Source organism: Polyodon spathula, chromosome 7 (assembly GCF_017654505.1).
Source record: "Polyodon spathula isolate WHYD16114869_AA chromosome 7, ASM1765450v1, whole genome shotgun sequence".
NCBI classification, from domain to species: domain Eukaryota; kingdom Metazoa; phylum Chordata; class Actinopteri; order Acipenseriformes; family Polyodontidae; genus Polyodon; species Polyodon spathula.
The window spans coordinates 35,829,553-35,855,448 of record NC_054540.1 but is presented as its reverse complement, the minus strand read 5'-3'; the positions used below and the strand labels follow the sequence as shown (position 1 = coordinate 35,855,448).

At 37.6% G+C, this 25,896-nt stretch overlaps 2 protein-coding genes across 2 annotated transcripts in view; one reads left to right on the top strand and one right to left on the bottom strand.

The window, feature by feature from the left end:
• The window catches only part of LOC121318593 (adiponectin receptor protein 2-like), a gene marked incomplete at its 5' end in the record, with an annotated part of 41,412 nt that extends 34,881 nt beyond the window's left edge, over positions 1-6,531 (top strand). The window contains 2 exons of the mRNA XM_041255438.1: positions 1,764-1,957; positions 6,265-6,531. Coding sequence (XP_041111372.1) covers positions 1,764-1,957; positions 6,265-6,393 — 323 coding nt within the window. The remainder of the gene's footprint in view (positions 1-1,763; positions 1,958-6,264) is intronic.
• A 12,681-nt stretch (positions 6,532-19,212) lies between these two features.
• Positions 19,213-25,896, bottom strand: part of LOC121317842 (voltage-dependent calcium channel subunit alpha-2/delta-4-like) — a 183,773-nt gene continuing 177,089 nt past the window's right edge. Inside the window, exons 39-41 of the mRNA XM_041253943.1 lie at positions 22,601-22,713; positions 21,409-21,491; positions 19,213-20,094 (exon numbers count right to left, since the gene is read on the bottom strand). Of these exons, the coding sequence (XP_041109877.1) occupies positions 19,999-20,094; positions 21,409-21,491; positions 22,601-22,713 (292 nt within the window). The 3' untranslated portion in view covers positions 19,213-19,998. The remainder of the gene's footprint in view (positions 20,095-21,408; positions 21,492-22,600; positions 22,714-25,896) is intronic.

Below are 25,896 nucleotides of genomic sequence, written 5' to 3'. Positions count from 1 at the left end.
TATATTGTGCATGCATTAAAGTCATTTCAGACCAGGAACCATGTTTTTTAATGATCCAAGTCTGTTTTTGAGAATTCAGCATCCCTGTGAGCTTGAGTTTTCAATTCTGCGGCCACCACCACTCCTACCTCCTGAAAATGCAATGTTGCGGGCTGAAAAATGTTAAGTGAAAAGCAAATTCTAACGGCACCCTTTGCCTTTTACTGGCACTTTGTTATCCTCTGTACATATCTGTTACAGATAATTTTCATTTTTTACTTGGTTTACAAACAATTCAACCCCCTAGACTATGCCCTCGGGGATGGTTTGTTTTTGTTCTCACAACCCCCATTTCTAGATAGATGTGTTAACACAAGCCAGGGATATTTCTTTATTAACACATTTTAATATATTTTAGAACTGAACTACAACCACCACACACAAGAAAACAAGACAGAAGAGTGTGCATTAAGTACATAGCATATGACTAATTCAAATACCACATGACCTTAAGCATATGTCAACTGCAGTTGTATTATAATTAGGGCTTCTGATTTTTGGTTTTAACTGATAAAACCAGATTTTAAAACTCCCCTGATTTAACAATAAATAAATAAATAAATAAATAAATAAATAATGAAATGCTGGAAAACACCAAAGAAACTGGAATTGGTTCATCAATTCACATTTACTTTACCCTTTTTCCATAAAAAAAAAATATATAAAACCTACTACAAGAAAAACATTTCCCAGTGCTGCTGGGCAATGCACTGCATTCCTGACTTGCAAAGATTCAGATTCATTATAGTAATTATTTTGGTTAGTTGTAAATCCCTTGAAACAAGCTTATACATGATACTAGTGTTATTTTACAAAGTCATCCCCCATAAGGAGAAAAATTAGGTGTAAACTGTTATCCAAATGGGCATTTTTACCACCTTCAGGCTTACATAGTGCTGCTTTTGCATGCACACAACACCTGCCCTGCTGGTTTATAGTTTATTGGACTTTAAACGATTATTGGTCATAAACTAGCTCCATTGTCATGGCCATTGTGAACTTAAGTTTTCAAGTCTTTTATGACCAATATATAAATGCATAGTCTTGCCTGGGGGTCTTTTTCATGAGAATTGAAGGACCACTTATTTTCAAACCTGAATGTAATGCATTGTAGTAATGCAATATCTGTTAAATATGTGTTTGTATCATATTTCATAAAAAAATAAATAAACATGCATGGTCATCAGCTGTTGATTAGACCATGTTACTGTGGTTTCCTTGGGCTTTCGTTCATTAGACTGCTATGAAAGACTAGTATGCCTGAGTAACATACTGAGGTCATAAACGCTGATGCATATGTTTTTCTTTTTTTGTTTTGTTTATTGCGAATCTGAGGGACCTGTGCTGAAGCAAAGTCTCCTGAGAGTACTGGTTCCTTAACCCTTACACACAAGCCCACTTTACACAACTAGTTAGAAGAAACATTCCAATGTTAAAGCAAAACAATGTCAAAATGAGTTTTATTAGATCAACTTGAAAAAATTGCTTAAACTTAGCAATCAACTAGTTGCTTCAGCAGATGTCCAAATATGTTCCATCATGTTTAGACATAAGTCGAAATACCACACTGAGATTGGAAGAAAACCTAAACGTTCCTTCTAGAGAAGCATCTATAGTTTTGTTTTGACTGACTATGAAAGGGGTGCATTCTATAAATCTAACAGCAACATCAGACAGAGACACTTCACTGAGAATGCTCTAACTGTTTCTGGTGTTCCCTAAAGGTTTGTTTGTGGGTCTGGGGCTGAGCGGGTTGGTACCCACTTTTCACTTCATGATCTCGGAGGGGTTCCTGAGGGCAACCACCATGGGCCAGATGGGCTGGCTCTTCCTCATGGCAACACTCTACATCACCGGAGCCTGTTTGTACGCCGCCCGCATCCCAGAGAGGTACTTCCCTGGAAAGTGTGACATCTGGGTAAGGTCCTATTTCTCTGTACTACATTAAAAATATCTGGGCAGGGGCCTGGCACCCTGCCTTGGCTCTATATGGCAATATTGCACACATCAAGGGCATATTGTGTGTGTTGCCGCTCGAATTCAGGAAAAAAAAAAAGAGAATTGAAATAGAATAAATTAGAGATTGAAAAATTGTTAAGCTGACCAAATACTATTTTGACGAAGTGCATGCAAGCCCTGAAAGCTTTGTGCTTGCTGCAAACAGCCATTTACTGTTTGAAAACCCACCACTCATGAGCTGGAAACAGAATAACAGGAGTAAGTGCTGTATTCCACAGCGTTGATGGGAGGGTAAGCGCTTTCTCTCAAAGCGTGTATTTCAGGGCTGGTTGTCTTTGGCAGCATGTTGAAAAGCATCACCTGTCACAGGGCTTGAGTAGTGACTCCAGGGAAACGGAAGCGCTACTGTGTCTTATTAAGGAGAGCAAGTCTATTTTCAGGCCTGCTGATTGAAACCAGATGCCGGGGAACCGCGTGCACCTGAGGCCTGGGCTACAGACACAGCCAGTAGACCATGACTCGGGAGCAGGGTCACTGAGCCGGAGTATTCATTTGGGGAGGGATGGCTTTATGGGAACCTGGGCTAATTCACTTATTCATTTTGAACAAGTGGAAACATTGACACGGCAAAGCAATGAGCTCATGCCATCACCACGACTATTTTTATAATGTTTTATTATTAGTGATATTTGAATGGGTATTTCTTCCATTCATGGCAGCTGGATCTGACATGCTTCCAAATGCAGCTGCCCATTCCTCGTGTCACACTGTTGGTTTTGTATATTCCACGTCTGGCTTGGATTTTCTATTTAAGAATTGCACATGTTGTTAAATCCCTAATGTCAATTCAATTTATTTAAGCCAGTTTCAATTATAATAGTGTTTGTCAAAGACATCTCCCTAATGGAGAAAAATGAGATCCAAGGTCATCAAAATCAGCATTTGACCACCTTCAGAATGCTGTCACTATGTGTGTATGTGTTACATACTCTTTTTGCCCTGCACACACAACACCTACCCTGCCATCCTGCATCCTCATTTGTTTATTTGCAGTAAAATCAACCACAAATGAAGGAAACAACTCGCTAAATGACCTAATACTGAAGTGATACCTGTCACAAGAAATATCTTGTTTTCCATAATATAGTGCACAATATAATTTCGAAGCAGTAAGTTCACAAATAGAACACCAGACATTCCCAAAGTATGTGACTTTTTAAATATTTAAGGTGGCGACTAGTCGATGTATTCAACTGTTTTTATTAATTTTGTTTTTATTCATTTTACTTATTTTACTTATTTTTTGTCATTCTACCTCTAGTTGTACTTATTCACTCATTGGTTAATTTACTCTAACAAATAGTAACATTGGTCAAAAGCAAGGGGTTAAATTATCTAGGAATGAGAATGAGCCTAAAGCAGGAAGATGAAGTAAACCGAGCATGCGAGGTATTTCTTTCCTGGGTTTACTTTTCCACTGTTTACGTTGAACTCTTAAGACATAACAAATGCCGCCTTGTCTGATTCTTCAAGTCCAAGTTCGTTTCCAGCTGCGTGCTCTGAGTAAGCCCTGTGAAATGTGCTGCTGTGAAATACCTTGCTGTGACCACTGCAATACCAGGGGTTTCCCATTGTAGTAACTCTCTCATGGAATTGTTTTCAGCTTTGTTTTATCCTGCTATTTGCTTGATCTATAATTCATATTTTCAGAAACAGAAATGTGATGGGGTATCTGTGGAATGATGAGATCAGATAGTGGACATTGGGGCTGACATCTCATCTGAAGGGCAGAACCAATCAAGAGCACAATAAACCAAACCTTCAACAGTACACACATGGCTGTAATCACATAGGAAAGGGGGAAGGGGGGGGGGGGGGTAGTTCTGGCCATGAGTGAATGGATATGTCTCTCCCGAATACTTTTTTGATCAGGGCTGTTTAATTTGTCGGTGATTGCGGCCAGGAACATTTGTGCGATTTATTAAACTGCACAGAAGATCCCAAGTGGTCTCATCCAGTAAAAACACTGCATTGTGTAGTGCAGTGTGTCCTGTGGTCAGGAGCCCTTTGGTTTGAAACCTGGTTGTACTAGGTAGAGGTTTTCATGGGTCTACCTGGATCTAAGGACCCAGGACCTGACTCGTACTGAACGGGTTTTTGGGTCAACAGTTGTCACGCAACATTTGGGTCGGGTCCGATTTTTGTTTACTCAGTAATACACAAAATGTTGATTACAATAAAGAGGCTCTCTTTCGTACTAAAATCATTGTTTATAATTCCTGTTGTGTGGATTGGCTTCCCCCAGTAGTACATGACATGGCTTGCAGAGCACAGCAGCAGACACGCATGACCCATATCGAAGGGGTTTCTTTTAGATCATTCTTAAAGTCGGAGTAATGGCTTTGTTTATGGAGGACATGAAAAGAAAAACAAATTGCATGAACAGAAACTCACAGAAAAATGCAAGTCTGCGGTGTGGGAATCATTTGCTGTTTTTGTGGACTTGGTTTACTTTCACAATGAGCAAGAAATTAAATCTCCATGATCCATTTTTTGGCACCGAGAGACCTAAAACAATCAGTAATTCCAGAAAATACCAACATCGCACCGATGATGCACGAAGTTGGCGTGATGTCATTAGGGGAACTATATACCAGGAACAGAAGGGAGATATACATGGCTTCAGACTGTGAAAGCGATCATTATGAATTTCTCCGACATTTTGAGTAGTCTGTATTACAATAAGGACAGTGGGAATGTGGTGTGTAATGAAAGAAATTGTGGGAAGGAAGAATAAAGTGGTTAGAGGCCAGATGAGAAGATAACCACGCTGGCGTGAGGAATGTGAGCGACACGCCCCCTTTTCTGCAGGTCGGCAATTCTGAATGTTGTTCTTCTATACAGTTAACCCTGGCTAGCAGTTCATTTATGACAATAAAAAAAGTGTATTTCTATATTTTGGTTTCTTGTACCATTTATATCTTGCAAATAGTGTTTACCATTTCCCTTCAACTTCAATAATAAAGCACTGTTTATATGACAGGGCCGAGGTGACTTGCATGCTCACGTATAGCTTCATTCATAAAATAAACACTCATGCTTTCCCTGATTTAGTGAAATTAAATAGGTCTAACCTCCTTATAAACTGCATATTATTATTATTATTATTATTATTATTATTATTATTTCTTGGCAGACACCCTTACGCATTAATGTGCATATGAACATTACCTTAAAGGTAAAATTGAAAATGGAACGCTTACCTAAAAAAGCTGGATATTTGGATTCATGTTTTTGATTTCTGCATCAGAAATCTTGAGCATGCAATGTATTTGTACTGGTTTATAGCACTCTGACATTATTGTTTTTATTAAGTCAGCAATATGAAAACCGTGCTCATGTTTTTTCTCTTTGGGTAGTTTTGGGCCACAGAGTTTATTTGATAACGGTATATTGTTGTATAATAATAATAATATTTGACACCTGAAAAAACAAATGCAACGCTTGCAGAGAACTGATTATCCGCAGTGGACAGCCTAGTAATATTGAGCACTAGTGCACAGGGTAAGAAAAAAAAAATCTATGGTAATCATTTTTATCTGTATGAAGTGCCTTATAGATGCAGCTATTAAAATGTATTTTTTATATAAAAGTAAACTATACGAAATTGTTTGTTTAAGGCTGATATTGGAGTTTCTAAATGGTTCCGCTGTTGTCAATGAATCAATGGTCACTTACTTGATTGTCTTTGTGAACAGCTGTCTTTGTAAAGGTCTGCGTGTCTTTGTGAACTTGTGTACCAGTGTCTTAGAGAAAAAGTAAAATTTGTACCTGCCAAAAACTACCAAACAAAAGCTTTAGTCTCTGTGGTACGAAGTGATCATTGCATTGAGCACTGACAAAGTCGTTGATTTTACTTTCATGGAATGCAGTCTATAGCACATATCTGAAAAATCAGCATGACTTATTCCTCAGTATTGTGCTTCAGTAACTGCTACTGATCAGGCCTACAGAAGTCCCATAGAACAGGGTCATCAAGCAACGCTGTTCTTTCGATTTGAATCCACCCCTATTTATAGATATAAATTATAGACTATAAAAAATTACGACAGTGTTTTAATACCGTAATTAAAAAGGCACATCTCAGAGATTTAATGGAGAAATAGAGAAGAGAGCTAATCTGTCTGTTTTACTTAGTCAGTGTTAGCAGCTTCATGATAATATGTTTTGCTTATCTTTTCTTCTCTGTTTTTCCCCTCCTCGCAGTTCCATTCCCATCAGTTGTTTCACATCTTGGTGGTGGCGGGGGCTTTCGTCCATTTCCACGGAGTGTCGAACCTGCAGGAGTTCCGCTACACAGCGGGGGGCGGCTGCACGGAAGGCAACGCGCTGTAACCAGAGTGGCGGATTGAGTCTGAAACATAAGTGCAGGAAGTATCCATTGTGGCCAATGGAGAAACAGCGATGTTGAAAATGCTTGGTTTGGCCAGTCCAGGCTTACCACACTACTTGGAAGAATTTGTTTAAAAAAAAAAAGAAATTAAAATGTTTATATATATATATATATATATATATATATATATATATATATATATATATAATATAATGTGTGTGTATATATTACATAATATATGTTGATTAATTATATACAAATTATATAACCAAAAAAATACCTTTGATTTTACCGAATGTTATATTTATTTCAAACATGAAAACAGACAAAAGCAAGCTGTTAAAAATTCTGAGGTGACATTTTTTTTTTTTTGATTGTTCACAAGATCTAGTTACTTGTAATCATAAGGAAGAGGTTTCCTGTAAATAAAATTTCTAACTTTCAGTTACATAGATTTATATTATAAAAAAAAATAGAAAAAATAGTTTTGGGGGAAAAAAATAAAGGTACAAACTTTTTTTTTTTTTTTTAAAAGAAAGTGTTTGCTGGAGTACCACACACACTGTTAATATCAACTTTGCACAATGATGTGGCCTGTCATGCAGCAGGCCAGAGAAAAGAGCGTGTCCCAGCCGTATAGAGGCGTGGGGGTCGTCATCGCCCAAATATACACTGCCTGTGTGAATGGGCCAGTGAGGGGGTTATAGATGCTGTTTAATGTAAGAACGGTGTCTCTGCCTCTTAAAGCTACCATATCCCAAGAAAAATGACTTTCTAGATGGATCCCTTCACGATTAAGCAAAGTGCTCTCCGACCACAGTCTAGCCCACTCAAGAGACCATCTGAAAGGGTCTTATGTAGGGGATTTTAACATGGGGATGTATTTTCAGGGATTTTCTAGACAGGTTGGTCTGAATACAGGTTTGACTATTTACAAATGTCTTGTACTACTGCAGCGTTCCTAGGGAAAAAAAAACAACCTAGTCACAGGCTTTCTCTGTCTCTTTCTCTGCTGTTCTGTTTGAGGCAGGGTAGAAGTATCAATGTATTTCCCTCGATGCAGATTTCCACTTCAATTAATGGTCGTCCTTTTTGTGGGTTCCGCTTGCGCATTGCCCTCACTGCAGAGATGAGGCCTGGAAGCTTTTCCATTGTCTGAGGTGGTGGGTTCATGTGGGATGGGGATGACAGCAAGCGCTTCCGTCCATTCCCCATCCTGCCTTCACAATTCACTTCTGCTTTCTAAACCAGTCCAGCTGCTGTCAGACCCATGGTAGTGTTATCCCCAGAGCCAAGATTCGTCTCTAGTTTTTTTGCCATGTTTAAACTCTTTCTCTGCGTTTTTAGTTTGACACCAGAAGTGACTTGTAACATTTCTCTTGTCATTTTAAGAAAGGTTGAAAGATGGTCGACAAAGGAGCTTAATGCAAACAAATGGCATCAGGTTGATTTAATGGCAGCACGATAAAAAGTTCCATCAAACATCCCTTCTCCATAAAAACCAATAGCCTACAGACCAACAGAGACAGCTTTTCTAGTTTCACAATGTAGTGATTTACCAAGACTGCCGTTAAATACAGCATGCATACCCATTTTGGTCTACTGATCAGCTGTAGGCAAACTGTGAATTATGTATATGCAGATATGTTTTTTTTGTTTGTTTTTAATACACTTTACTGGTCAACCTTTGCACCGATTTCCTGGTGGTCCACAAAGATGTTCTCAAAAAACAGGTTAACTTGTGTGAGATAACTTCAGAGAGAAAGTAGAATACATTAATTGTAGAGATTATCTGGTAATGAAAAATAAGGTGGAATCAAACAAACACAAAGCTCTTATATGTATGTACAGCTATGGCCAAAAGTTTTGCATCACTCTGTAAAATTAACTATTTTTCTTCATAAAGTCGAATTAAGACTGCTGAATAATTTAACGTTAATATATTGAATACATACCACTTTGTAGTTTTCCTGACACCTCAAAAAAAAAAAAAGACAAATTGAACAATGTGACTGTTTGAAATCTAACATGAAATACTGTCCTACGTTATGGCTTCCAGTGGACTTTTTTTATTTTATTATCATTTTGATTACATGATGTTAAAAGATCAAAATTATGTTCATATAGTTTATTTTGTATTATTTCCCAAAATAATACACTTTTGGCCATAGCTTTGTGTATGTGTTTCATTGTATGTGATACTGGTAAATTCTACAGTAGATCTGGAAAAGTGGTCTCTTAATATTTCTGTTTCACTTGATACACTCAATCAGGCTGAAATGTTTCTTATAATTTGACTGCTCCTAGTTTAAGAATCTGGGGTTAGTTTGTCTTTTGGTACAGAAAGTGCCATTTTGTTCGTTCTGGATCCACCGCCTGTCTTATTGTTTAGTTTTGTCAGACAGCGCAGGGCTGAAACTGTGGAGCATTCCAAGTGGCTCTTTTCACAGGTTTTGAATTAGTTAAGAGTTTGAGTTTATATTTTATTTACATTGGTGTTCAAACCAAATTTCAGCTGAGAAATAGAGAATCTGTAATGAGCTTGTGGAGAAGATTGGAGACAAATATTTATTTATTTATTTATTTTTTTAACTTCATGAACAGGCAAGAAGTTTCAAATTTTTCTAGCTCATAACACATGCTGTCTCCTTGCTTTTTCAGAGTGACCAATGGCTTAAGTGCTTAGGTTGACAGATTTTAAAAATGTATTCTAAGAAGCTGATTAGATGGGATGTCTTTTTTAAAGCTCATGTTAAAAACAATCTCATTGCTTTTTACATGGGAAACCTTATTTTTTGGAGTATTTGTGAAATTAAAATTCAGGAGGAATAAGTACTTGGTGTTGTGCTTCAGCAAAATACAATAATATGAAAAAAAGAGGTTTGAGGGTCTTGCTGGAATTTCTGCATATTTCTATATGTATTTATTAATATATTTTCTGTGTGTGTGTGTGTGTGTGTGTGTGTGTGTGTGTGTGTGTGTGTGTGTGTATATATATATATATATATATATATATATATATATATATATATATATATATATATAAAATTAATTAATTAATTTTGTTTTTGGGTTCCACTGAAGTTTACAAGAATAAACTGTCAAACCTGCTACCACTCAAGAGACCATCTAAATGGGCTTTTCATATTGACATGGTGTAACATGGAGAAATACATACTAGTGGTATGGGGATACATTAAAGTGATTTAATAAAATATATTGATGGGCTTTTTAATAAAGGTTTGACTGAAATTCATTGATAAGTTACATTTATATGCCATATTAAACACGGCCACAAAAATGTTACTCATTTTTGGTTAATTTGTAGCATTTCTGTAAAACACTAAATGGAATAAAAATAATTTATTTTGGTCATCAAATAAGGAATACACCAAATTATAGCCAAATGCAGCAGTTATAAATGGTATAAGAGAACGCCCATTTGTAACTCTAATGGGTCCTCATTAGAACTTTCTAAGGCTATTTTTTTCACATACTAATAGAGGAAAGATACAGTAAATATGCATCTTTCTATAATTTATCCTTATGTTTCTAAATCTGTCTTTGCTGGGAGTCCGTTTGACCTTTAAACTAAAGAGAGAGAGTATCTTTTTCTAGTAGGCATGTGTCCATTTCATTATTTAACAGAGCGCTGTGCTGCAGTCCAGTGTTAGTCATATCAATATTGCATCACCAGTTTGTCACTAATCCCAATTATAGGTGTGCCTATAAATGTGTGTTATCTAGAACGAAGACAGTGGTCACTGGATGTAGTGAAATATCCAAATCCATATTTTTTTTTTTTAATGCATCTTACAGAAAATAGATCCAATACTTGAAATGGATAAGCCACACTTTGATGGTAATCTTTAAAATTAGTAATGAGAAATGCAAGATGAAGCAATATTCATTCATCATTCAGTATGTTTCCCGACCCTGTTACCCTGGGGCTGTTTTGATTTCAATGTGATCTGATCTTTCTTGAGTTTCACACTAGACTCTCAAGATGGAAGTTTGCAAGGGGTGAGCGAGAGAGTGCAAACAGCAAGACAAGAACTGAAATACACTCTTTGACACTTCTGTGTGGTTCTTATTAAAAATGAATCCATTCTTTATCAAGGCTGCAAAACATAGCCTAGTAGCCATTTAATGATACAAGCTGAACCATGTAGAATGTTGCCTGCTGGTCTGAAGTCATTGAGCGGGATACAGTAATAACAGAAGCAGTTCTTGTATATAACCTATCGGACTACAATCTTGGTAAAACTATGGAACACCTAACATTGTGAAGCACATTATAACAAAAATAGCTGACTTTATCTTTTATTAGTAACAAATGAGGGCAAAACTGGAAAACTTGTATTAAATGAAAATGTACTTATAATTTTTGTGTTCTATAATCATAACTATTTTAATGTGTACTGGGCTATTGTTTTCAAATGAATTCTATTCATAACACTTTTTTTGCTATAAATTTAGATGTATAAAATAAGTTCTGCAGGAAACCTAGCTAGCCCTTGACTCTGATTTCATTTTTCTTATTTCTTATGGTCTTCAAGCACCATGGGTCAGATTCATAAGCATTTACCCTAGAGAATGGTCTGCATCAGTTTAGTGTACAGTAACTGAAAACTATGTTTAAAACTTGGTTATTTAATATAACATTTGTAATATTTAGTTTGTTTTTCTTAAAGATGTTGTATTAAATAGTGTTTTAGATCTAGTACATCTAGCTCTTTGTGGTTTTGCTAAAAATGAACAGACCTGGATTGCACTTTTAAATTGACTAATACATATCTGTGGGACATGTGCTGAGTATTGGTGAGGGCTCTGTTTGGTTATTCCAGAGTGATCCACAGTGTAAAGTTGTCTGCCTCTTGTTTGACACTCAGGAGGTTAATCAGCTTCTTGAAACGCAACACTCATCAGTGGCTTCAGTCCTACACATAGGCTTCACAGGTAGTGTTTGGTCTTTGCCTTGTTAGGAAACCTGTGTTTTGTTTAGTGTGTGTCTGTTGGTTTAAAGTAAAGGGGTGGCTCTGTGTTTTCTTCCTCCAAAGTAAAATAGAGGCCTTGTTAAATTTCCTGAAGCAAACACATTCAAGAAACAGCTATTGTGTGAAGCGTTGACTTTGAAGAGGTGTGTGATTGAGATGGGATCTTTCCATCTGCTGTATTATTGTTCTTCTAATAAAGTATTTTTTTGAATCTGCAAAAATACTGGTGGCTGTCATTATTTTTAAGTTTATTTTGGAAAATATTCCATATGTTAGCTCCATTAGAAGTGAAACTAATTCCACAGGAAATATTTTGTCTGTCACTTGGTAGGTAAATTCCCATCTTTATTTATTTATTTAAAAAATGTAATGGTCGCCAATTATTTTTATTGTTTTCGCCCCAATTTAGTAATGTCTAATTATTTTTAGGCTCAGCCCATCCCTACTACCCCTGCGCTGAATCGGGAGATGCAAAGATGAACACACGCTGTCCTCCGAAGTGTGTGCCATCAGCCGCCTGCTCTTTACACCCTGGAGACTCACCATGCAGCTACCCAGAGCTACAGCGTCGGAGGACAATGCAATCCTGGGTAGCTTACAGGCAAGCCCGCAGGCGCCCGGCCAGGTATACCCAGGATGAGCCATCTGGGTATACATTGTGGTATATAAACAATATTCAGAATCTCATATTTTGAATTTGCTGGTTCTCAGACCCAGCCCTCCCCACCCAATACTGTTCCACAGCTATGGCCAAGCATTTAGCATCACCTAGAATTTTAGAATTTTGGGGGGTGGAGGGAGTGCGACCAGGTCACACAAACCCAAGATCTCATTATGCCACAGTGTACAAGTAGGCAGTTCTAATCTAGAAGTTTACTGGGGTCAACAGTCCCAGTGTAATGCACTGGGGTCCGCAGTATAGCACTGAAGAACCCTGCTATTAATCAAGAGCAACATACACAGAGCACAGTAAGCAAATTAAATGTGTTGCAATAACCTGGAAGAGGAATTCCAGTTACTTAAAAACCCAGGTTTATTCTTGAAGCTATACCCTTAGAGGAGTTTACTGCAGTGTACCGTGATAATAAAGCATAGAAAAGCACACAAATGTGAGAAAACATTGTATTGTTTTGGAATGGAAATCTTGGAAGAGAACTAGAGTGCTTTGTAGATTGTTGCTGTATTGCACACTATGGCCTGTGTACTATATTCTGCCAATAAATCCAAAGTGTGCCCAGCTAATGCATTACAAGCAATAGTATTAAAAATAAACGATATGTAAAACATTACAACCTCAAGTCTTTTGGTGTCTGTGTTAGTACTGCTTTATATCTAAAAGATTAAAGGATTCACATTTTTTTGGCAGTGTATTGTGCAATATTTTTTTTTGTTTTAATTTTTTACAGACTAATTCGGTTGAAATAAAATATTTGTATTGACTGACAATCTACCAAAGTTTCCATGTTTCCTGCAACGTAAAACATCAGTTAAACACTCTTAAAGGCCAACTTTAATCTAAAACATCATTCCACCTCATTCTTCCAGAGTTTACCCTTTTTCAGTCCATTGGAAGACAGAACTTGTTTACATTCACTAAAATATATTTGCGCTACAGACTTGCTGCAGCTGCTGCTATCTGTAGAAACCTGCTCTTTTATTGATATCATGTGCAGGTGTTCATGCAGAAAACAGCTATGGAGCTTATTTTTCCAATGTGGGCTTATATGGTGGTGGTGGGCGGTGGGGGGTGGGGGTTACACAAGGCATGGAAAAGAAAAAAATAAGTGTTTTAAAACAGCCATAACTACTGATGGGCTTTGCTGCAGGGATGGGTGTTTATATTCCATTCATAAGTGACTGTCCCCCTCTTGTGGACATAATGAGACACTACATGAAGAAGTTCTATTTTATCAGGAGATGAATGACACCCCTTTCTGACTTCGGCATTGTGTCTAAATGATCCATAGCCAATAATCTTAAATCTCTAAGACATGTACTGTAACAACTGGATCTAGTTTAGCTGTGTCCTTGATGGTACACTTACTAATAGAAAGACTGGCTGATCAAGCCAATGTTGCATATGGTGTATGGAAAGCCAAATGATCATTTAGAGAAATCTCAAAGTACATTTCAATATATCTCTAAATCATTTACAGATATCTTTAAATGAATTGCAGATTTCCTTAAATCAGTTACAAATGTTGAATTGGTCCCTTTGAAGATATATGAAAACTGTATAAATAGAGCTAAAATTATTTTACAAGTATCTTGAAATTATTTATCGAGATCTCTAGTATGGGGTGCCATGTGTAAAAAAAATAAAATAAAGCGTTTATGGGCAGACTGGTTTATTCCGAGGAACACAAATCTTGACCAAAAGAATAAACCAGTGTTTGTTTAGTGAAATTGACGCATTGTGATGACCCTGTTTTACTGTCAGTCACCCTTACTGACTTATTTAGTTTTAATTATTTGGCCAGTAGTATCTCATAAGGGAGGACAGTACAGTTGCCTATCAACTGTGTAGGGTGACTGTTACAGATTGGTGGCCTGTACGGGGACCCTTTAGTGTCATAATAAATTTACTCCCCAAATTATCTGGTTAAAATTTAAGAGTGCACAATGTCTGACAAAGAGAATCACTCTTTGGATACCCTTAGCTTTTCTGAGTTTGTTGAGAGACCCCATGTTACTATAAGAGAGGCTGACAATGAGTTAACTTCCCGCTTAAGTGACCTATATATTAGCCATGAAGAGTCAGCACTTATCAGGGACGAGGATGATGAAGGGAATCTTACTGACAGGGGTGCTATTGAGCAAATGTGTGAGCAGATCCAGCAACTCACCCAGCGAGTGGAGCAACTGGAGAGTGACTTCACCCACACCCAGGAGAGCATTTTTAACAGGGAAGAGGGCCTGAGAGGATATATCGAAAGAAGATTTAATGATATAAGTACGTTTACAGATGAATTGGAAAAAGCCACAGTCAATTGTTTTAAACGCTGTGATGCACTCTGGGCAGAGGAGCTTAAGAAGCTCCTAAAAAAGACCAGCACACCTCGTCTGCCTCTAGTTTGCCCATCTACCACTTCCGGAAGCCTATCTGTACCACCACAGTTCTCATTTGAGAGGGCGTCAACTGGTTCCAGAGGTAATCTTCCTCAAACGAAGCTGCCAATTAAAATCAACTTCCCGGAGTTTGGAGAGGAACCCAACACTGATGCCATCGAGTTCATGGATAAGTGTGACGAGTTCCTTGCTCTACGGCCAATATCTGACAGTGAGATTCTTGCTACATTCTCAACCACCCTGAAGGGTTTGGCAAAGAGCTGGTGGGAGGCGGAGCGCCAGGGCATTCAAACCTGGCAGGTATTCAAGGAGGTGTTCCGTCAAGCCTTTCTGCCTTCAATCTCCAGGGTGTTGCCCAATGAGCAAATAACAGATTTTGCTTATGACTATCGTGCACTGTGCCTGCGCTGGAAGCCGGATTTGGAAGAGGTGGAGGTAGTGCGACGGATTCAACAACAGTAATCCCAAACTCTCCAGCTGTCTGAGAGGAACTGTGAGGAAGGTGGCAGATCTGGTACGGGTGGGTACCCAGGTGGAGCGTGACAACACTGCCCAAAAAGAATACTGGGCCAAAGCCAACTCCAACCAAGCATCCCTAGGCAAGAAAGGTAACCATGTGGTTGTATGTTTTTGTGCATCTGTTCTGGACTGTTTGCAACCTCAGTATTCATCAAACATCCATTTCATTGTTCTCAATGTTTTTCATCTCTTGAAGACCTCTACATCATCGTTCACCTTAATCCCAAGTAATTATCGAAACTTTCAGACAGGTTTGGTGAGCTTTTTCCATGGACTTTTTCATCGTTGTTGTTTTTTTTCTTTTGTTAATTGTTGGGACTTCATTACTATGCTGTTGATATATATTTTGGGTTGCATTGTTTATTCATTCTGTATCTTAATAATCCTCTTTGTCAGTAATTGTTAAATGGTTGTGGTTATATTCTCAAACTCTGCTGTGTATCTTCATTTATAAGCTGTTTTCCTGGGTTTGTTTACACTATATTCTCTTCCTTGTCACTCTGTCCCCAATTGAGTTGTTTTCTACTGTAATTGTTTAGTCTTATTCTTTTGGTCAAGCTTTGTGTTCCTCAGAATAAACCAGTCTTTGTTTAGTGAAATTGACGCATTGTGACGACCCTGTTTTACTGTCAGTCACCCTTACTGACTTATTTAGTTTTAATTATTTGGCCAGTAGTATCTCCTAAGGGAGGACAGTACAGTTGCCTATCAGCTGTGTAGGGTGACTGTTACACCGTCACTACTCAGGCAGCATCAGCTGGCAGCTGGGTGGCGTGGAGAGTTAAGGAAAAGTTAGGGGGAGATTGACAGGCAGGGCTGCCAAACGGAACTCCCAGCGCTGCCCTGGCCACGACCCTTGACTGACGTTGCGAGTGCTGCGCCAAACTATTCTAGAGATGACTAGAAATGAGCTGCCCCCCCCCCACCCGGATGTGACTGAGCTGGCTGATCACATTCCCCCAGACGGAGCGCAGCTGAGGAAAGCTAGAGCGAACAGCATAGAGAAATGAGGTAAAGAGGGAAAACGCAGTGAGAACGCTCTCTACAGCGTCCTCCGAATGACAGATAAAGGCTAACATTTATGACCATCCAGTATTGAACCTTTGCAATGCTAACATTAATTTTCATTGGCAATTCAAAATTCATAAAATAACCATGTACCCCCCTTTATGCGTTATTTAAACATCACAAACAGTAATTATACATAAAGGTGATCCCCCCACACACGCACATGAAAGTACGCACTCCCACGCCCTTAATCAGGACCAGTCTTACGCACACGCCCCTTTCACATCAGGGACACCACTACAAGACTGGCTTATAGATCTTCACTCTGTCCACAAGCAACAATACATTGGAGCAATGTAAACAAAGAGGCTGTGTGGTGTGACACAGGCAAAAGGGTGCCATGTGGGTGATACAGGAAGGTTTAAACTTGGACTCTTATGAACTGAACTCACAATGAAACACCAACTATGAACCCCAACTCACACAACATTAAAGTAAAACTAGCAGTCAATTAAACTCTTACTAAAGCAGTGCTCCCCATTTCATAAGAAACATTAACTGTTTAAGTAACTGCACAGCAAATAAATGCCTTACTGAATTAATGTGGGCTGATATCCCTTATAAATGGTTACCAGGTAAGTGTATCGTTTTCCCATGCTTTTCCCGTGGTTATACTATAACCTATTTCTGAGTTTTCACCACTACACTTTGCTATGCTTTTACAGTGGTACGCTTTTGTAAGGGATCAGGGTTAGAAACTCACACAAAGAATACTATTTAATTGCTCAGGAGACAGGAGTTGGAACAAGCACATCACTGATAAACTGTTTCTCTCCTATTGAGTTTTTTAGGTGCCGTCACCTAAGCACTGCGCAGCCATACTGGCGCTCAAAACAACCATGGCAGCTAATGCAGAAACGACATCTTCCACAACGCAATGTATTTGCAACCACAGAGCTCACTTCTCACCTCCAGTCACAGGAATTAGAAAGATATAATGACAAGTACCAGATACTGTACTTGGAATTCGTGACCCCTCTGTGCTCCCCCGGTCAGTGAGCACACTGGTGTGATTTGCTGTGTAAACCATCTAGTTTCTTTTTTCCTTTTAAGAAAACTTACTTACATGTTACCAATTAAGAAAATATAAATTTTCATAGTTTGTTTATAAAGTACTAGCATGAATGAACTTCAGCGAGTGACAGCTAATCGACTAAGAGACTACTTAAGGACTGCTGTGCGAAAATGTGCACAGCATTAACAATATGTAAAGCACATTAATAACGATTTCTGTTCAGTTTTCAAGTAGCCTAAAATTACATGTAGACGAATGCAGTTTTCATTATTGTGCATTTAAATATTAATTTTTATTTTATTTATTTATTAGCGGATGCCCTTACCCAGGGCAACTTACAGTTGTATACAAATTAAAATACATACCAACAATTGCAGTACAATTATAAGCAAGATACAAAATACAATATAATAACTTCAGTCCTAATAAATGCAAATACAAAACACAGTACGATTTGATATCGGGACAGTTCAAGATAACAGTGTTGATAGTTACATCAGGGTTAGATAAGAGTGCAGGTGAAATACAAAATACTACAGATTGGGCTAAGTGCAGGACTAAATACTGTAAAATAGGGAGCAGATAAGTGCAAGTTAAAGTGCATTATGTTTTCTTAAACCAGTTCTTTCATTTTCATGTACTGATTAAAAATGAAAGGCTACAGGTTTTGGTAAAGATGGAGGAAAAGATATTCCAGGCATGCACAGATGAATTCGCATCACTGCGCATGTCTTCTGACTACAGATGAGACTATTTGGCACAACACCTGGTCTGCAGTCAAAACTTACTCCTAAAACAAACGGTAAGTACCATTTTTATTACTTTCATTATTTTAAAACCACAATATTAATCAAAGATTGTGCGCCCATCCATGAAATAACAATTCGCTCCCTCCATACACATACAAACTATTTAAACCAGCAATAAGTTAAATATGTAGTTCTATTTTCTCCTGTTCCCTTCATGAAATTTCACCCCCGGATTTACACTGTTCCTTTACAATAAAACATTGTGCACACTTTTTAATCTGGTCCTTTGTTGGCATTTTATATATACAGTAGCATTTAATCTATACATAGATCACTGCTGGTTATAGTGATGGGGAAATACATTTCTCCATCAAAGTATCTCTTAACAATCCACTCTGCAAAGATAAGCACATTATTTGAATAATCAAGTTGTCTCAAAAGTGCAGTTGTAAGGGAAAGTTGTCTTTTCTAGTGTAGGAGCAAGGTAGGGATTCAATTTACATTTTAATATTTTTTGAGAAAATTATTCTTGAATTTTTAATATGAACATCTGAATGGATCTCTTGAGACAACTTCCAGCACCTTGTGGAGTCTGTGCCACTTCCAGTCAAGCCTGTTATCAGGGCAAGAGGGGGTCAGTGCCCATACTAGGCACAGGTCCTAAAAAAGTGACCAGATAGTGCATTTAAAAAAAAAAAAAATTATTTTTTTTTTGTGACCATAAAACTATAGTGATATTTCAAGTAATGAATTAGCACTATTGTTCCAACCAAACTGGAAAGACAACAAGGTCTTGCTCAGTTGTCTTTAGTAAAGCTTTTTTGTTTAATTGAGTTGCATTATTTGAATTTTAACCCATCCCAACAGTGCACTCAAAAAAAAAAAAAGTATTTTTTTTTTTTGTGACCAGGACAGTGATATTTTTTCCAAAATATCACTATTTCCAATGGGAAAATGGGTCAGAAAAAAACAACATATGAATCCAAATTAACATGTATTTATACTAAAGTAATACAAAAATGACTACAAAAGATTTAGAAGTGAGTAGTTTTTCGAGATTTACGATTACTGTAAACTCTGTATTTATAAATACATGTTAATTTGGATTCATATGTTGTTTTTTTCTGACTTTATGTGAACGAAAAGATACACATTTGCCCGTTTTCCCATCGGAAATAGTGGTATTTTGAAATATCACTGTCCTGGTCACAAAAGCAAAGTTTGTGGGGAATAATAGCCATGTTCTATACTTTTGAGGCATAAGCAATTAGGAAATAACACTTACTACCCAGGAACAAAAATTGTGTTACATAGTGTTATTAAAATAGACACACAACCTGTAAAACAAATCCAAAAAGACAGATTCCTTTTTATATTAATATTTATTTACATGTATTTCAATAATTCCTAAAGAACCCTTTGGCTCTTATTTCTTGCACAGTATATAAAAATGGCTTGTACATTAGATATAGTAGCTATAATGATAAACAATCATGATGCACCAGACACGTCGCGTCAGCAAAGCTGGCTAACCCTGCCTCTTGGTTAATAGCCTGTACACAATTGAAAACCAGGACACACTGGACCTAGTATTCTGTTTCAGAATGTTCCCATTCCTATTTCTATAACTGTAGTATGATTTGAAAACAGGGCTCATCAACTCTAGAATCCATAGGGGAATGAAAGGATATTTAGTTTATGACGGCAGCTCATTCTAAAGGAAAAAAAAAAGTCTAAAAGTCCACCAGTGGCTTGAATATTAAAAGTTCTTCATCTTCACATGCCAGTACACAGCTGAGCAGAATCTACTGACTCAACCCTCAAAATAGTAAATCCATTTCAGACCGTGATTCAAGAGCCACTATAAGGCTTACTGTATATTCCTTCAAAGAGCAAAGTCTGATTGTTGATCTGCTGGAGGAAAGCTTAACATGGAGCGCAAGGAAATGAGAAGCTGTCCACTTTAAGCAACATCATGTTCAGTTGGTATTTCTAGACAGGATGGGACCACACAGTGCATTCACAAGCCTGTGGAATAATGTCAAGTTTTTTCGTCTCTGGTTTGGAAGTCGTTTTACCATCTTGAGACACCCAAGAGGCTTATTTGTCCACAACCTTACAGGTTCATTCCAAAATGTCTTTTCTGTTACCATTGGTTTTTCAACAGAAGAGAATGCGAAGAGGTTCACATCACTGCAACACAGCAGCCACGGAGCAGAGCGACAGTATGAAGAGGGGCAAAGAGAGAGACATGTCTGAGGATCCCCCACAGTCCTGCGCATTTTCCTGTAATGAAAAAAATTGGATGACCCGTAAATATTAAAGACTCCAGAGTGCTGACGAATATAGAATATACTAAATGAACTATAATACTTTCAATAACCAACGTGTCGGCTGGTAATCTTTTTGAATGTCTTCACTGTCATTGAATTCATTAGGCTTCTTTTAGCATTTCTGTGATAAAAAAAGAAACAAATTTGCCTTTGTTTTACTGAAACAGTGGAAAGAGAGTTAGGTACTTCTAGAACAGCTCTTATTTCCACTTTTCCCAAAATTCTCCAAATTTACCAATATTTATGAACATAACTCAGGTATTTAAGAATTAAACATAAATGTTATGCAACAGATTAAAAACATATGATAGTATTTATATACTACACAGTAAGGTAAGACTTTAGTTGTTTGCATGTCTACAGTGTATCTTAAACAATTCAAATATGTTTATAATCTGTTCCTGTAGTAATCTGTTCAATGAAGTAATGTACTAAAATTAACAGTACAAGTAAGAACCAGGAAAATGAATATACTGAATTTTTTAAGGGTTAGTGAATTACAATATGTTTATTGCAGTAAATTGAACTGAATTGTGAACACTGTTCAAACCGGAGAGACACGCGATAAAAGTATGAAATCCATGGGCACCCAAGCTATCATCCAGTCATTAACACTTCAGACTGATCAAACTAAAGATGGGTGAACCCCAGTGCAAATGATTCTCAATTCATTACAAATTCCAGGTCTCCAGTCTTTGTAATGGAGAATGTTGCCTTTGCTTTGGGTCCTGCTTGTGTTTTCTATGTTTTTTCTTATCTAGAAAGGTATTATCTTAGCATATTCTGTAATGGCTGGATGTTGTCTGGATTGTTATGATTTCTGCTTTAATTATAACCTACTGGCAATACCCTGAAATAAACACTAAAATCAAATGCTAGCTCATCTAAGAATAAAGAATTAACATTTTACTGTACAGGTACTGTAATCTTGGCACTGTAAAAATAACCGTTCTGTGTTTTGAATAATGTTTATACTGCACAATACTATGATAAGTAAGTAAAATGTTTTATTTAAATTTAGAATATATAAAAACAAAATTTGAAATCTAGTTAATGAGTTAATTTGATCAATCTATACCCTGCCAGGATAGATCACAGCTCTATTTTTGGTGCTTTGGCGTACCAAACACATCTGTAGCGTATCAGGCAGGGTATGCTTTAATTAAATGTTGAGAGCACTGGCTACAACATGTATATTCTCTGGTCCCTGGCGTCAGTATGTCACAGTGAGTGATGACTGCATTCAGTATCGGGAAGGCTTACTTACCTCAGGATGGAAAGCGTGGCAGGAATCTGGACGCCTTCTGATCTTCTGGGAGCGCATCCTGTCACACTTCACTGAGGCGTTATGTGCAGCGGGGTTCAGGATGCACAAGGTTTGCACACAGGGTCTGCTTTCACAGATTCAGCGAGGATTAGTGTTCAATCCACACATGTAACCCTGGATTCAAATTCTAAAAAAATTCCCCTACCATTACTCAATAGTTTAGCTCCCATCATAGTATGTTAGTTGATTCATTTATAGATACAATGAAACATCGTTAACTGAGAATGTGTATGCCTTTTTTATTTAGAAAGCCCAATTATTTTACCCCAAATTTTCACCCTATTTAAAATGTTCAATTATTTGTTCCCTTCGCTGCAGCAATTCCCCACACAGGTCAGGAGAACTGAAGGTTCCTGGGGCTTGTTCTTTTCCCAGGCGAAAAAGCCAGCTTCGACACTGTCAATACCTTTTAACTTTTGAGCGGATGTCAGCAAGCTACCAGCCTCTTTGTTCAAAGGCCAGCCCTTCTTTTAGCCTGCTCTGCATATGACATGGCTTTTAAGCCAGGAGGGTAATTCTGGTGCGATGAGGAGAAACAGCCTTTGTAGAGCAGCAATATCTTTTTTATAGCGAGGTGACCAGAACTGAGCACAATATTCAAGATGAGGTCTTACCCAGAGCATTGTACCGTTTTAACTTTACTTCCCTTGATTTGAATTGAGCTCCCCTTCACTGTATCCGAGCTTTACCCTTTTTTATACGCGGCTGTGCTTTTTACCAGGGGAGATGCTTGGGGACCCCAGAATGTGCATTCCTTTAAATGTAATTTGAAGCTACTAGTTGGAATGTTTGTCATTTGAAGTTTAGTTTATTTTAGTATCCGTACCATTATATAGATTTAATTAGAACCAGCAGTCCATCTATTATTCTATATAAAAATTATATTAGACTTCTGCATGGCATTGTATAATTTACAGTCAAAATGGTCTGAAAGTGAGTAGTGGCATTATCAAATGATGATATTCTGATACACTGTATAACTATTTATTTGAATAATATTATTTGTCCATTTAAAAATCTGTCAATATAATAGTTCAATTTAACACAAAAATATTGCTACACTACAATAGGCCTGGCACATAACACATGTGAATATTAGTTTAAATAATTTCCATGTCAAATTAAAGGATATATTTGACTTCATGTGGTTCAAGTGTGATTAGGGGGTAGAGACTGCAGTCACAGTCGGCTTGAGTCACCACCAGCAGCAGGTTACTGTTAGTGATCTGCTGAACCACGAACATCCTGGAAAGAGACACAGACAGCAGGTATAAGCAGTGACACACGGACAATTGACCTCAAGTGTTTGTTACGTGCAGTTCATTACACACAACAAGGACAGAAACTAAATTATTTTAGTTAAAGGAATGCCAGCCAATGTTTCGTCACTAGCAATGTCATTACTGGTCCCGTTGCGCGTTTGCTCAGTTCCTTGTTTGTATTTTATGCCTCAGTTTGGACTATGCAGGAATCTCAAAGACAACGCTATGGATGAAACGTTGTTGCTGCTTCCTGGAACCATATCACGTCCTGTGCTATAGATCAAACTCATTCCAATGGTCCAGTGGCAACAAGACAATGTGACCTACAGCACAGGAACCAGGAAGTAACTTTTTTTGCGTTGTATTCATAATATTTAATATCCTGAATTAGTGTAAAAAAACAAACATGAAAGAAGTAAAACCCACAAGATTTTCATTATGTTATAAAGATAATGCAAGAAACACATTCTAAAGCTTTAAAAAGCCGGGGTACCCCAGCAGAGCACGACACCAACACCAGGGTACCACAGCGGACGCCATCTTTTCGAGCCAGGATTCAAAGTCGATTTTAACCCTACATAAGCACTTAATTTCATGTCACTGTGTCTTTCTTCACTTGTAGCAGCTAGACACCTCAGTGCTTCATCGACGCTGCTGCAAATATTAAAAATGATATAAAACCAAGAAACCCTGGCTCCACCCCACCCCAAAATAATTAATGGTTCTCAACTCTGAGTTATATTAGAGTGTGCCAGTATGACTGTGGTGCTTAATGAAGTGCTAGAACATACCTCTGGTGTCTGTCTCAGGTGAAACTGTACCGCCTTGTATAACACACACTCTTTGAATAATGAACATGCCTGGTAAAGCGAGGAGTAATACTTAGTAGGATCAATCATACTTTAGACTGTGTTTATACATACAGTGGTTTGCAGAAGTATTCACCCCAATAATGTCACATTTTGTTGAATTACAAATAATGTATGCACAGTTTTTCAAAGGACATTTTTTTATTCAAAGCTGTAGTGGTTAAACTGAACACTTATATGAGAAGGAGGTTAAATGTCAGCAAAACTTGCAAAGAAAATGTACAAAATTCAATTTACTGGTTGCACAAGTATTCGGCCCCTTAATGATGGACTGAGGGATAATCAGAGCCTTTGAAATTTTCTTGTACCCTTCTCCTGCTCTGTGCCTCTCTACCACTTTATCCTTTAATTTGTTTAGAAAGCTCCTTGGTCTTCATGGTTGTTGGTCTGTGTTGGATCGCTATGTGAGTTGCAGCTTGAAAGTCTTTATATACCTGAGGGAAATTATCTACAAGTTAAACCACTTTGAGTACACACAGGTTGAAAGCATTTCACTAATTTTGTGACCTTTCAAACAAATCATTTGCACCTGAGCTGATTTAGGGCTGCAGTAGCAAAGGGGTCGAATACTTATGCAATTGAGATTAATCTGTTTTTCTCTGTAATTCTTTCTTATTTATATTCTAACTGCATTTTTTTAACTTTATCAATGTAGAATAGTTTGTGCAGATTCTACATGTAAAGTCTAATTTGAAAGCGTTGTAGAGTACTCTAAAGTGCCAACAAAATGTGAAAACTTTGCAGGGTAAATACTTCTGCAAACCACTGTGTGTGTGTGTTTGTATGTATATATCAATTAAGCATAAGCTGTCTAAACTTTCTGAAGTCTTCTCAAAAGACTAACGGTAACATCAGCTTTTTCTGACAGCTGCAAGAAAAACAAGTTGGAATTTGTGTAGGCTGGGACTTATGCTACATGTAAACATGTAAACTGCACACAAATATACACCAGGCCTGTACATAGCACACCACCATACTTCGAAAATTCGTAAAAAGAGTGTATGTTATATTGAAAGAATTACGGTACAATTGTATGAGCAGTTGTCCAGTTTCAAATGGTTAAAAACCAATGCATTCCCATTTTAATAGGTGGCATGCCTCCCCAGCGCACAGGCTTTGATCTGCTCAGTATTAGCACTTTGCAGCTTTACAGTGTTTATAAGAGAACCCCCCCAGAGCATCACTGGGGCAGGCAGAGTGATTCCTGTCCACCACCCAGAGGGAACGGCAGACAAGGAAGGTTGTGGCTAACTTACCAGCAAACACGTAAGACTGTATACGGACTACAGTACAAAGGAAGTGGTTTGCAGTTCTATTACTGTAGTTGCCTGTGAATGCATACAGTGACACAGTGGGGAATCCTGTGTCATCTGAGCATTTACTGTCACAGTGTTTAAATGTACAATTCTCTTATAAGTAACATTATTGGCTGATTTAGATATACCCCTGTGCTGGGCACCTGTCGTCATGGCTATTGCTAAGAGATCTCGTTCATCAACCTCTCTGAAAGAAAATCTCTGTATTTCTGTGCAGAAAATGGATTTGCAACTTTAAAACTGATTTATTTAACAGTGCTTTTTTTCTTAATATCGTACTGTATAGAAGTTACTTAAAAGAATACATTCGATAATAATGTATTACTTTTAACTTCCAAATGTTCTAAATTTGTCTAATACTTTTTCTACAAAATGTTCTTCTAAATTAATCGACTATGCATTACATGTGTTGCGGCTTCTAAAAATAGACCACTTTTCTCCATATGCCACATTTACAGTGGCTCTCAAAAGTATTCACCCTTTCTTGAACTTTTCCACATTTTATTGTGTTACAACATGGAATCAAAATGGATTTACTTAGGAGTTTTTGCCACTGATCAACACAAAAAAGTCCATAATGTCAAAGTGAAAAATGAAATCTACAAATTGTTCTAAATTCATTAAAAATACAAAACAGAAAATAATTGATTGCATAAGTAGTCACCCCCTTGAGCCAATATTTGGTAGAGGCACCTTTGGCAGCAATTACAGCTATGAGTCTATTTGGATAAGTCTCTACCAGCTTTGCACATCTGGACACTGCAATATTTGCCCATTCTTCTTTGCAAAATTGCTCAAGCTCAGTCATGTTGGATGAGGACCTTTGGTGAATGGCAATTTTCAACTCTTTCCAAATATTCTCAATTGGATTGAGGTCTGGGCTTTGACTGGGCCACCCCAGGACATTGACCTTTTTGTTTTTAAGCCACTCGTGTGGCTTTGGTTGTATGTTTGAGGTCATTGCCCTGTCATTCTCCCAAG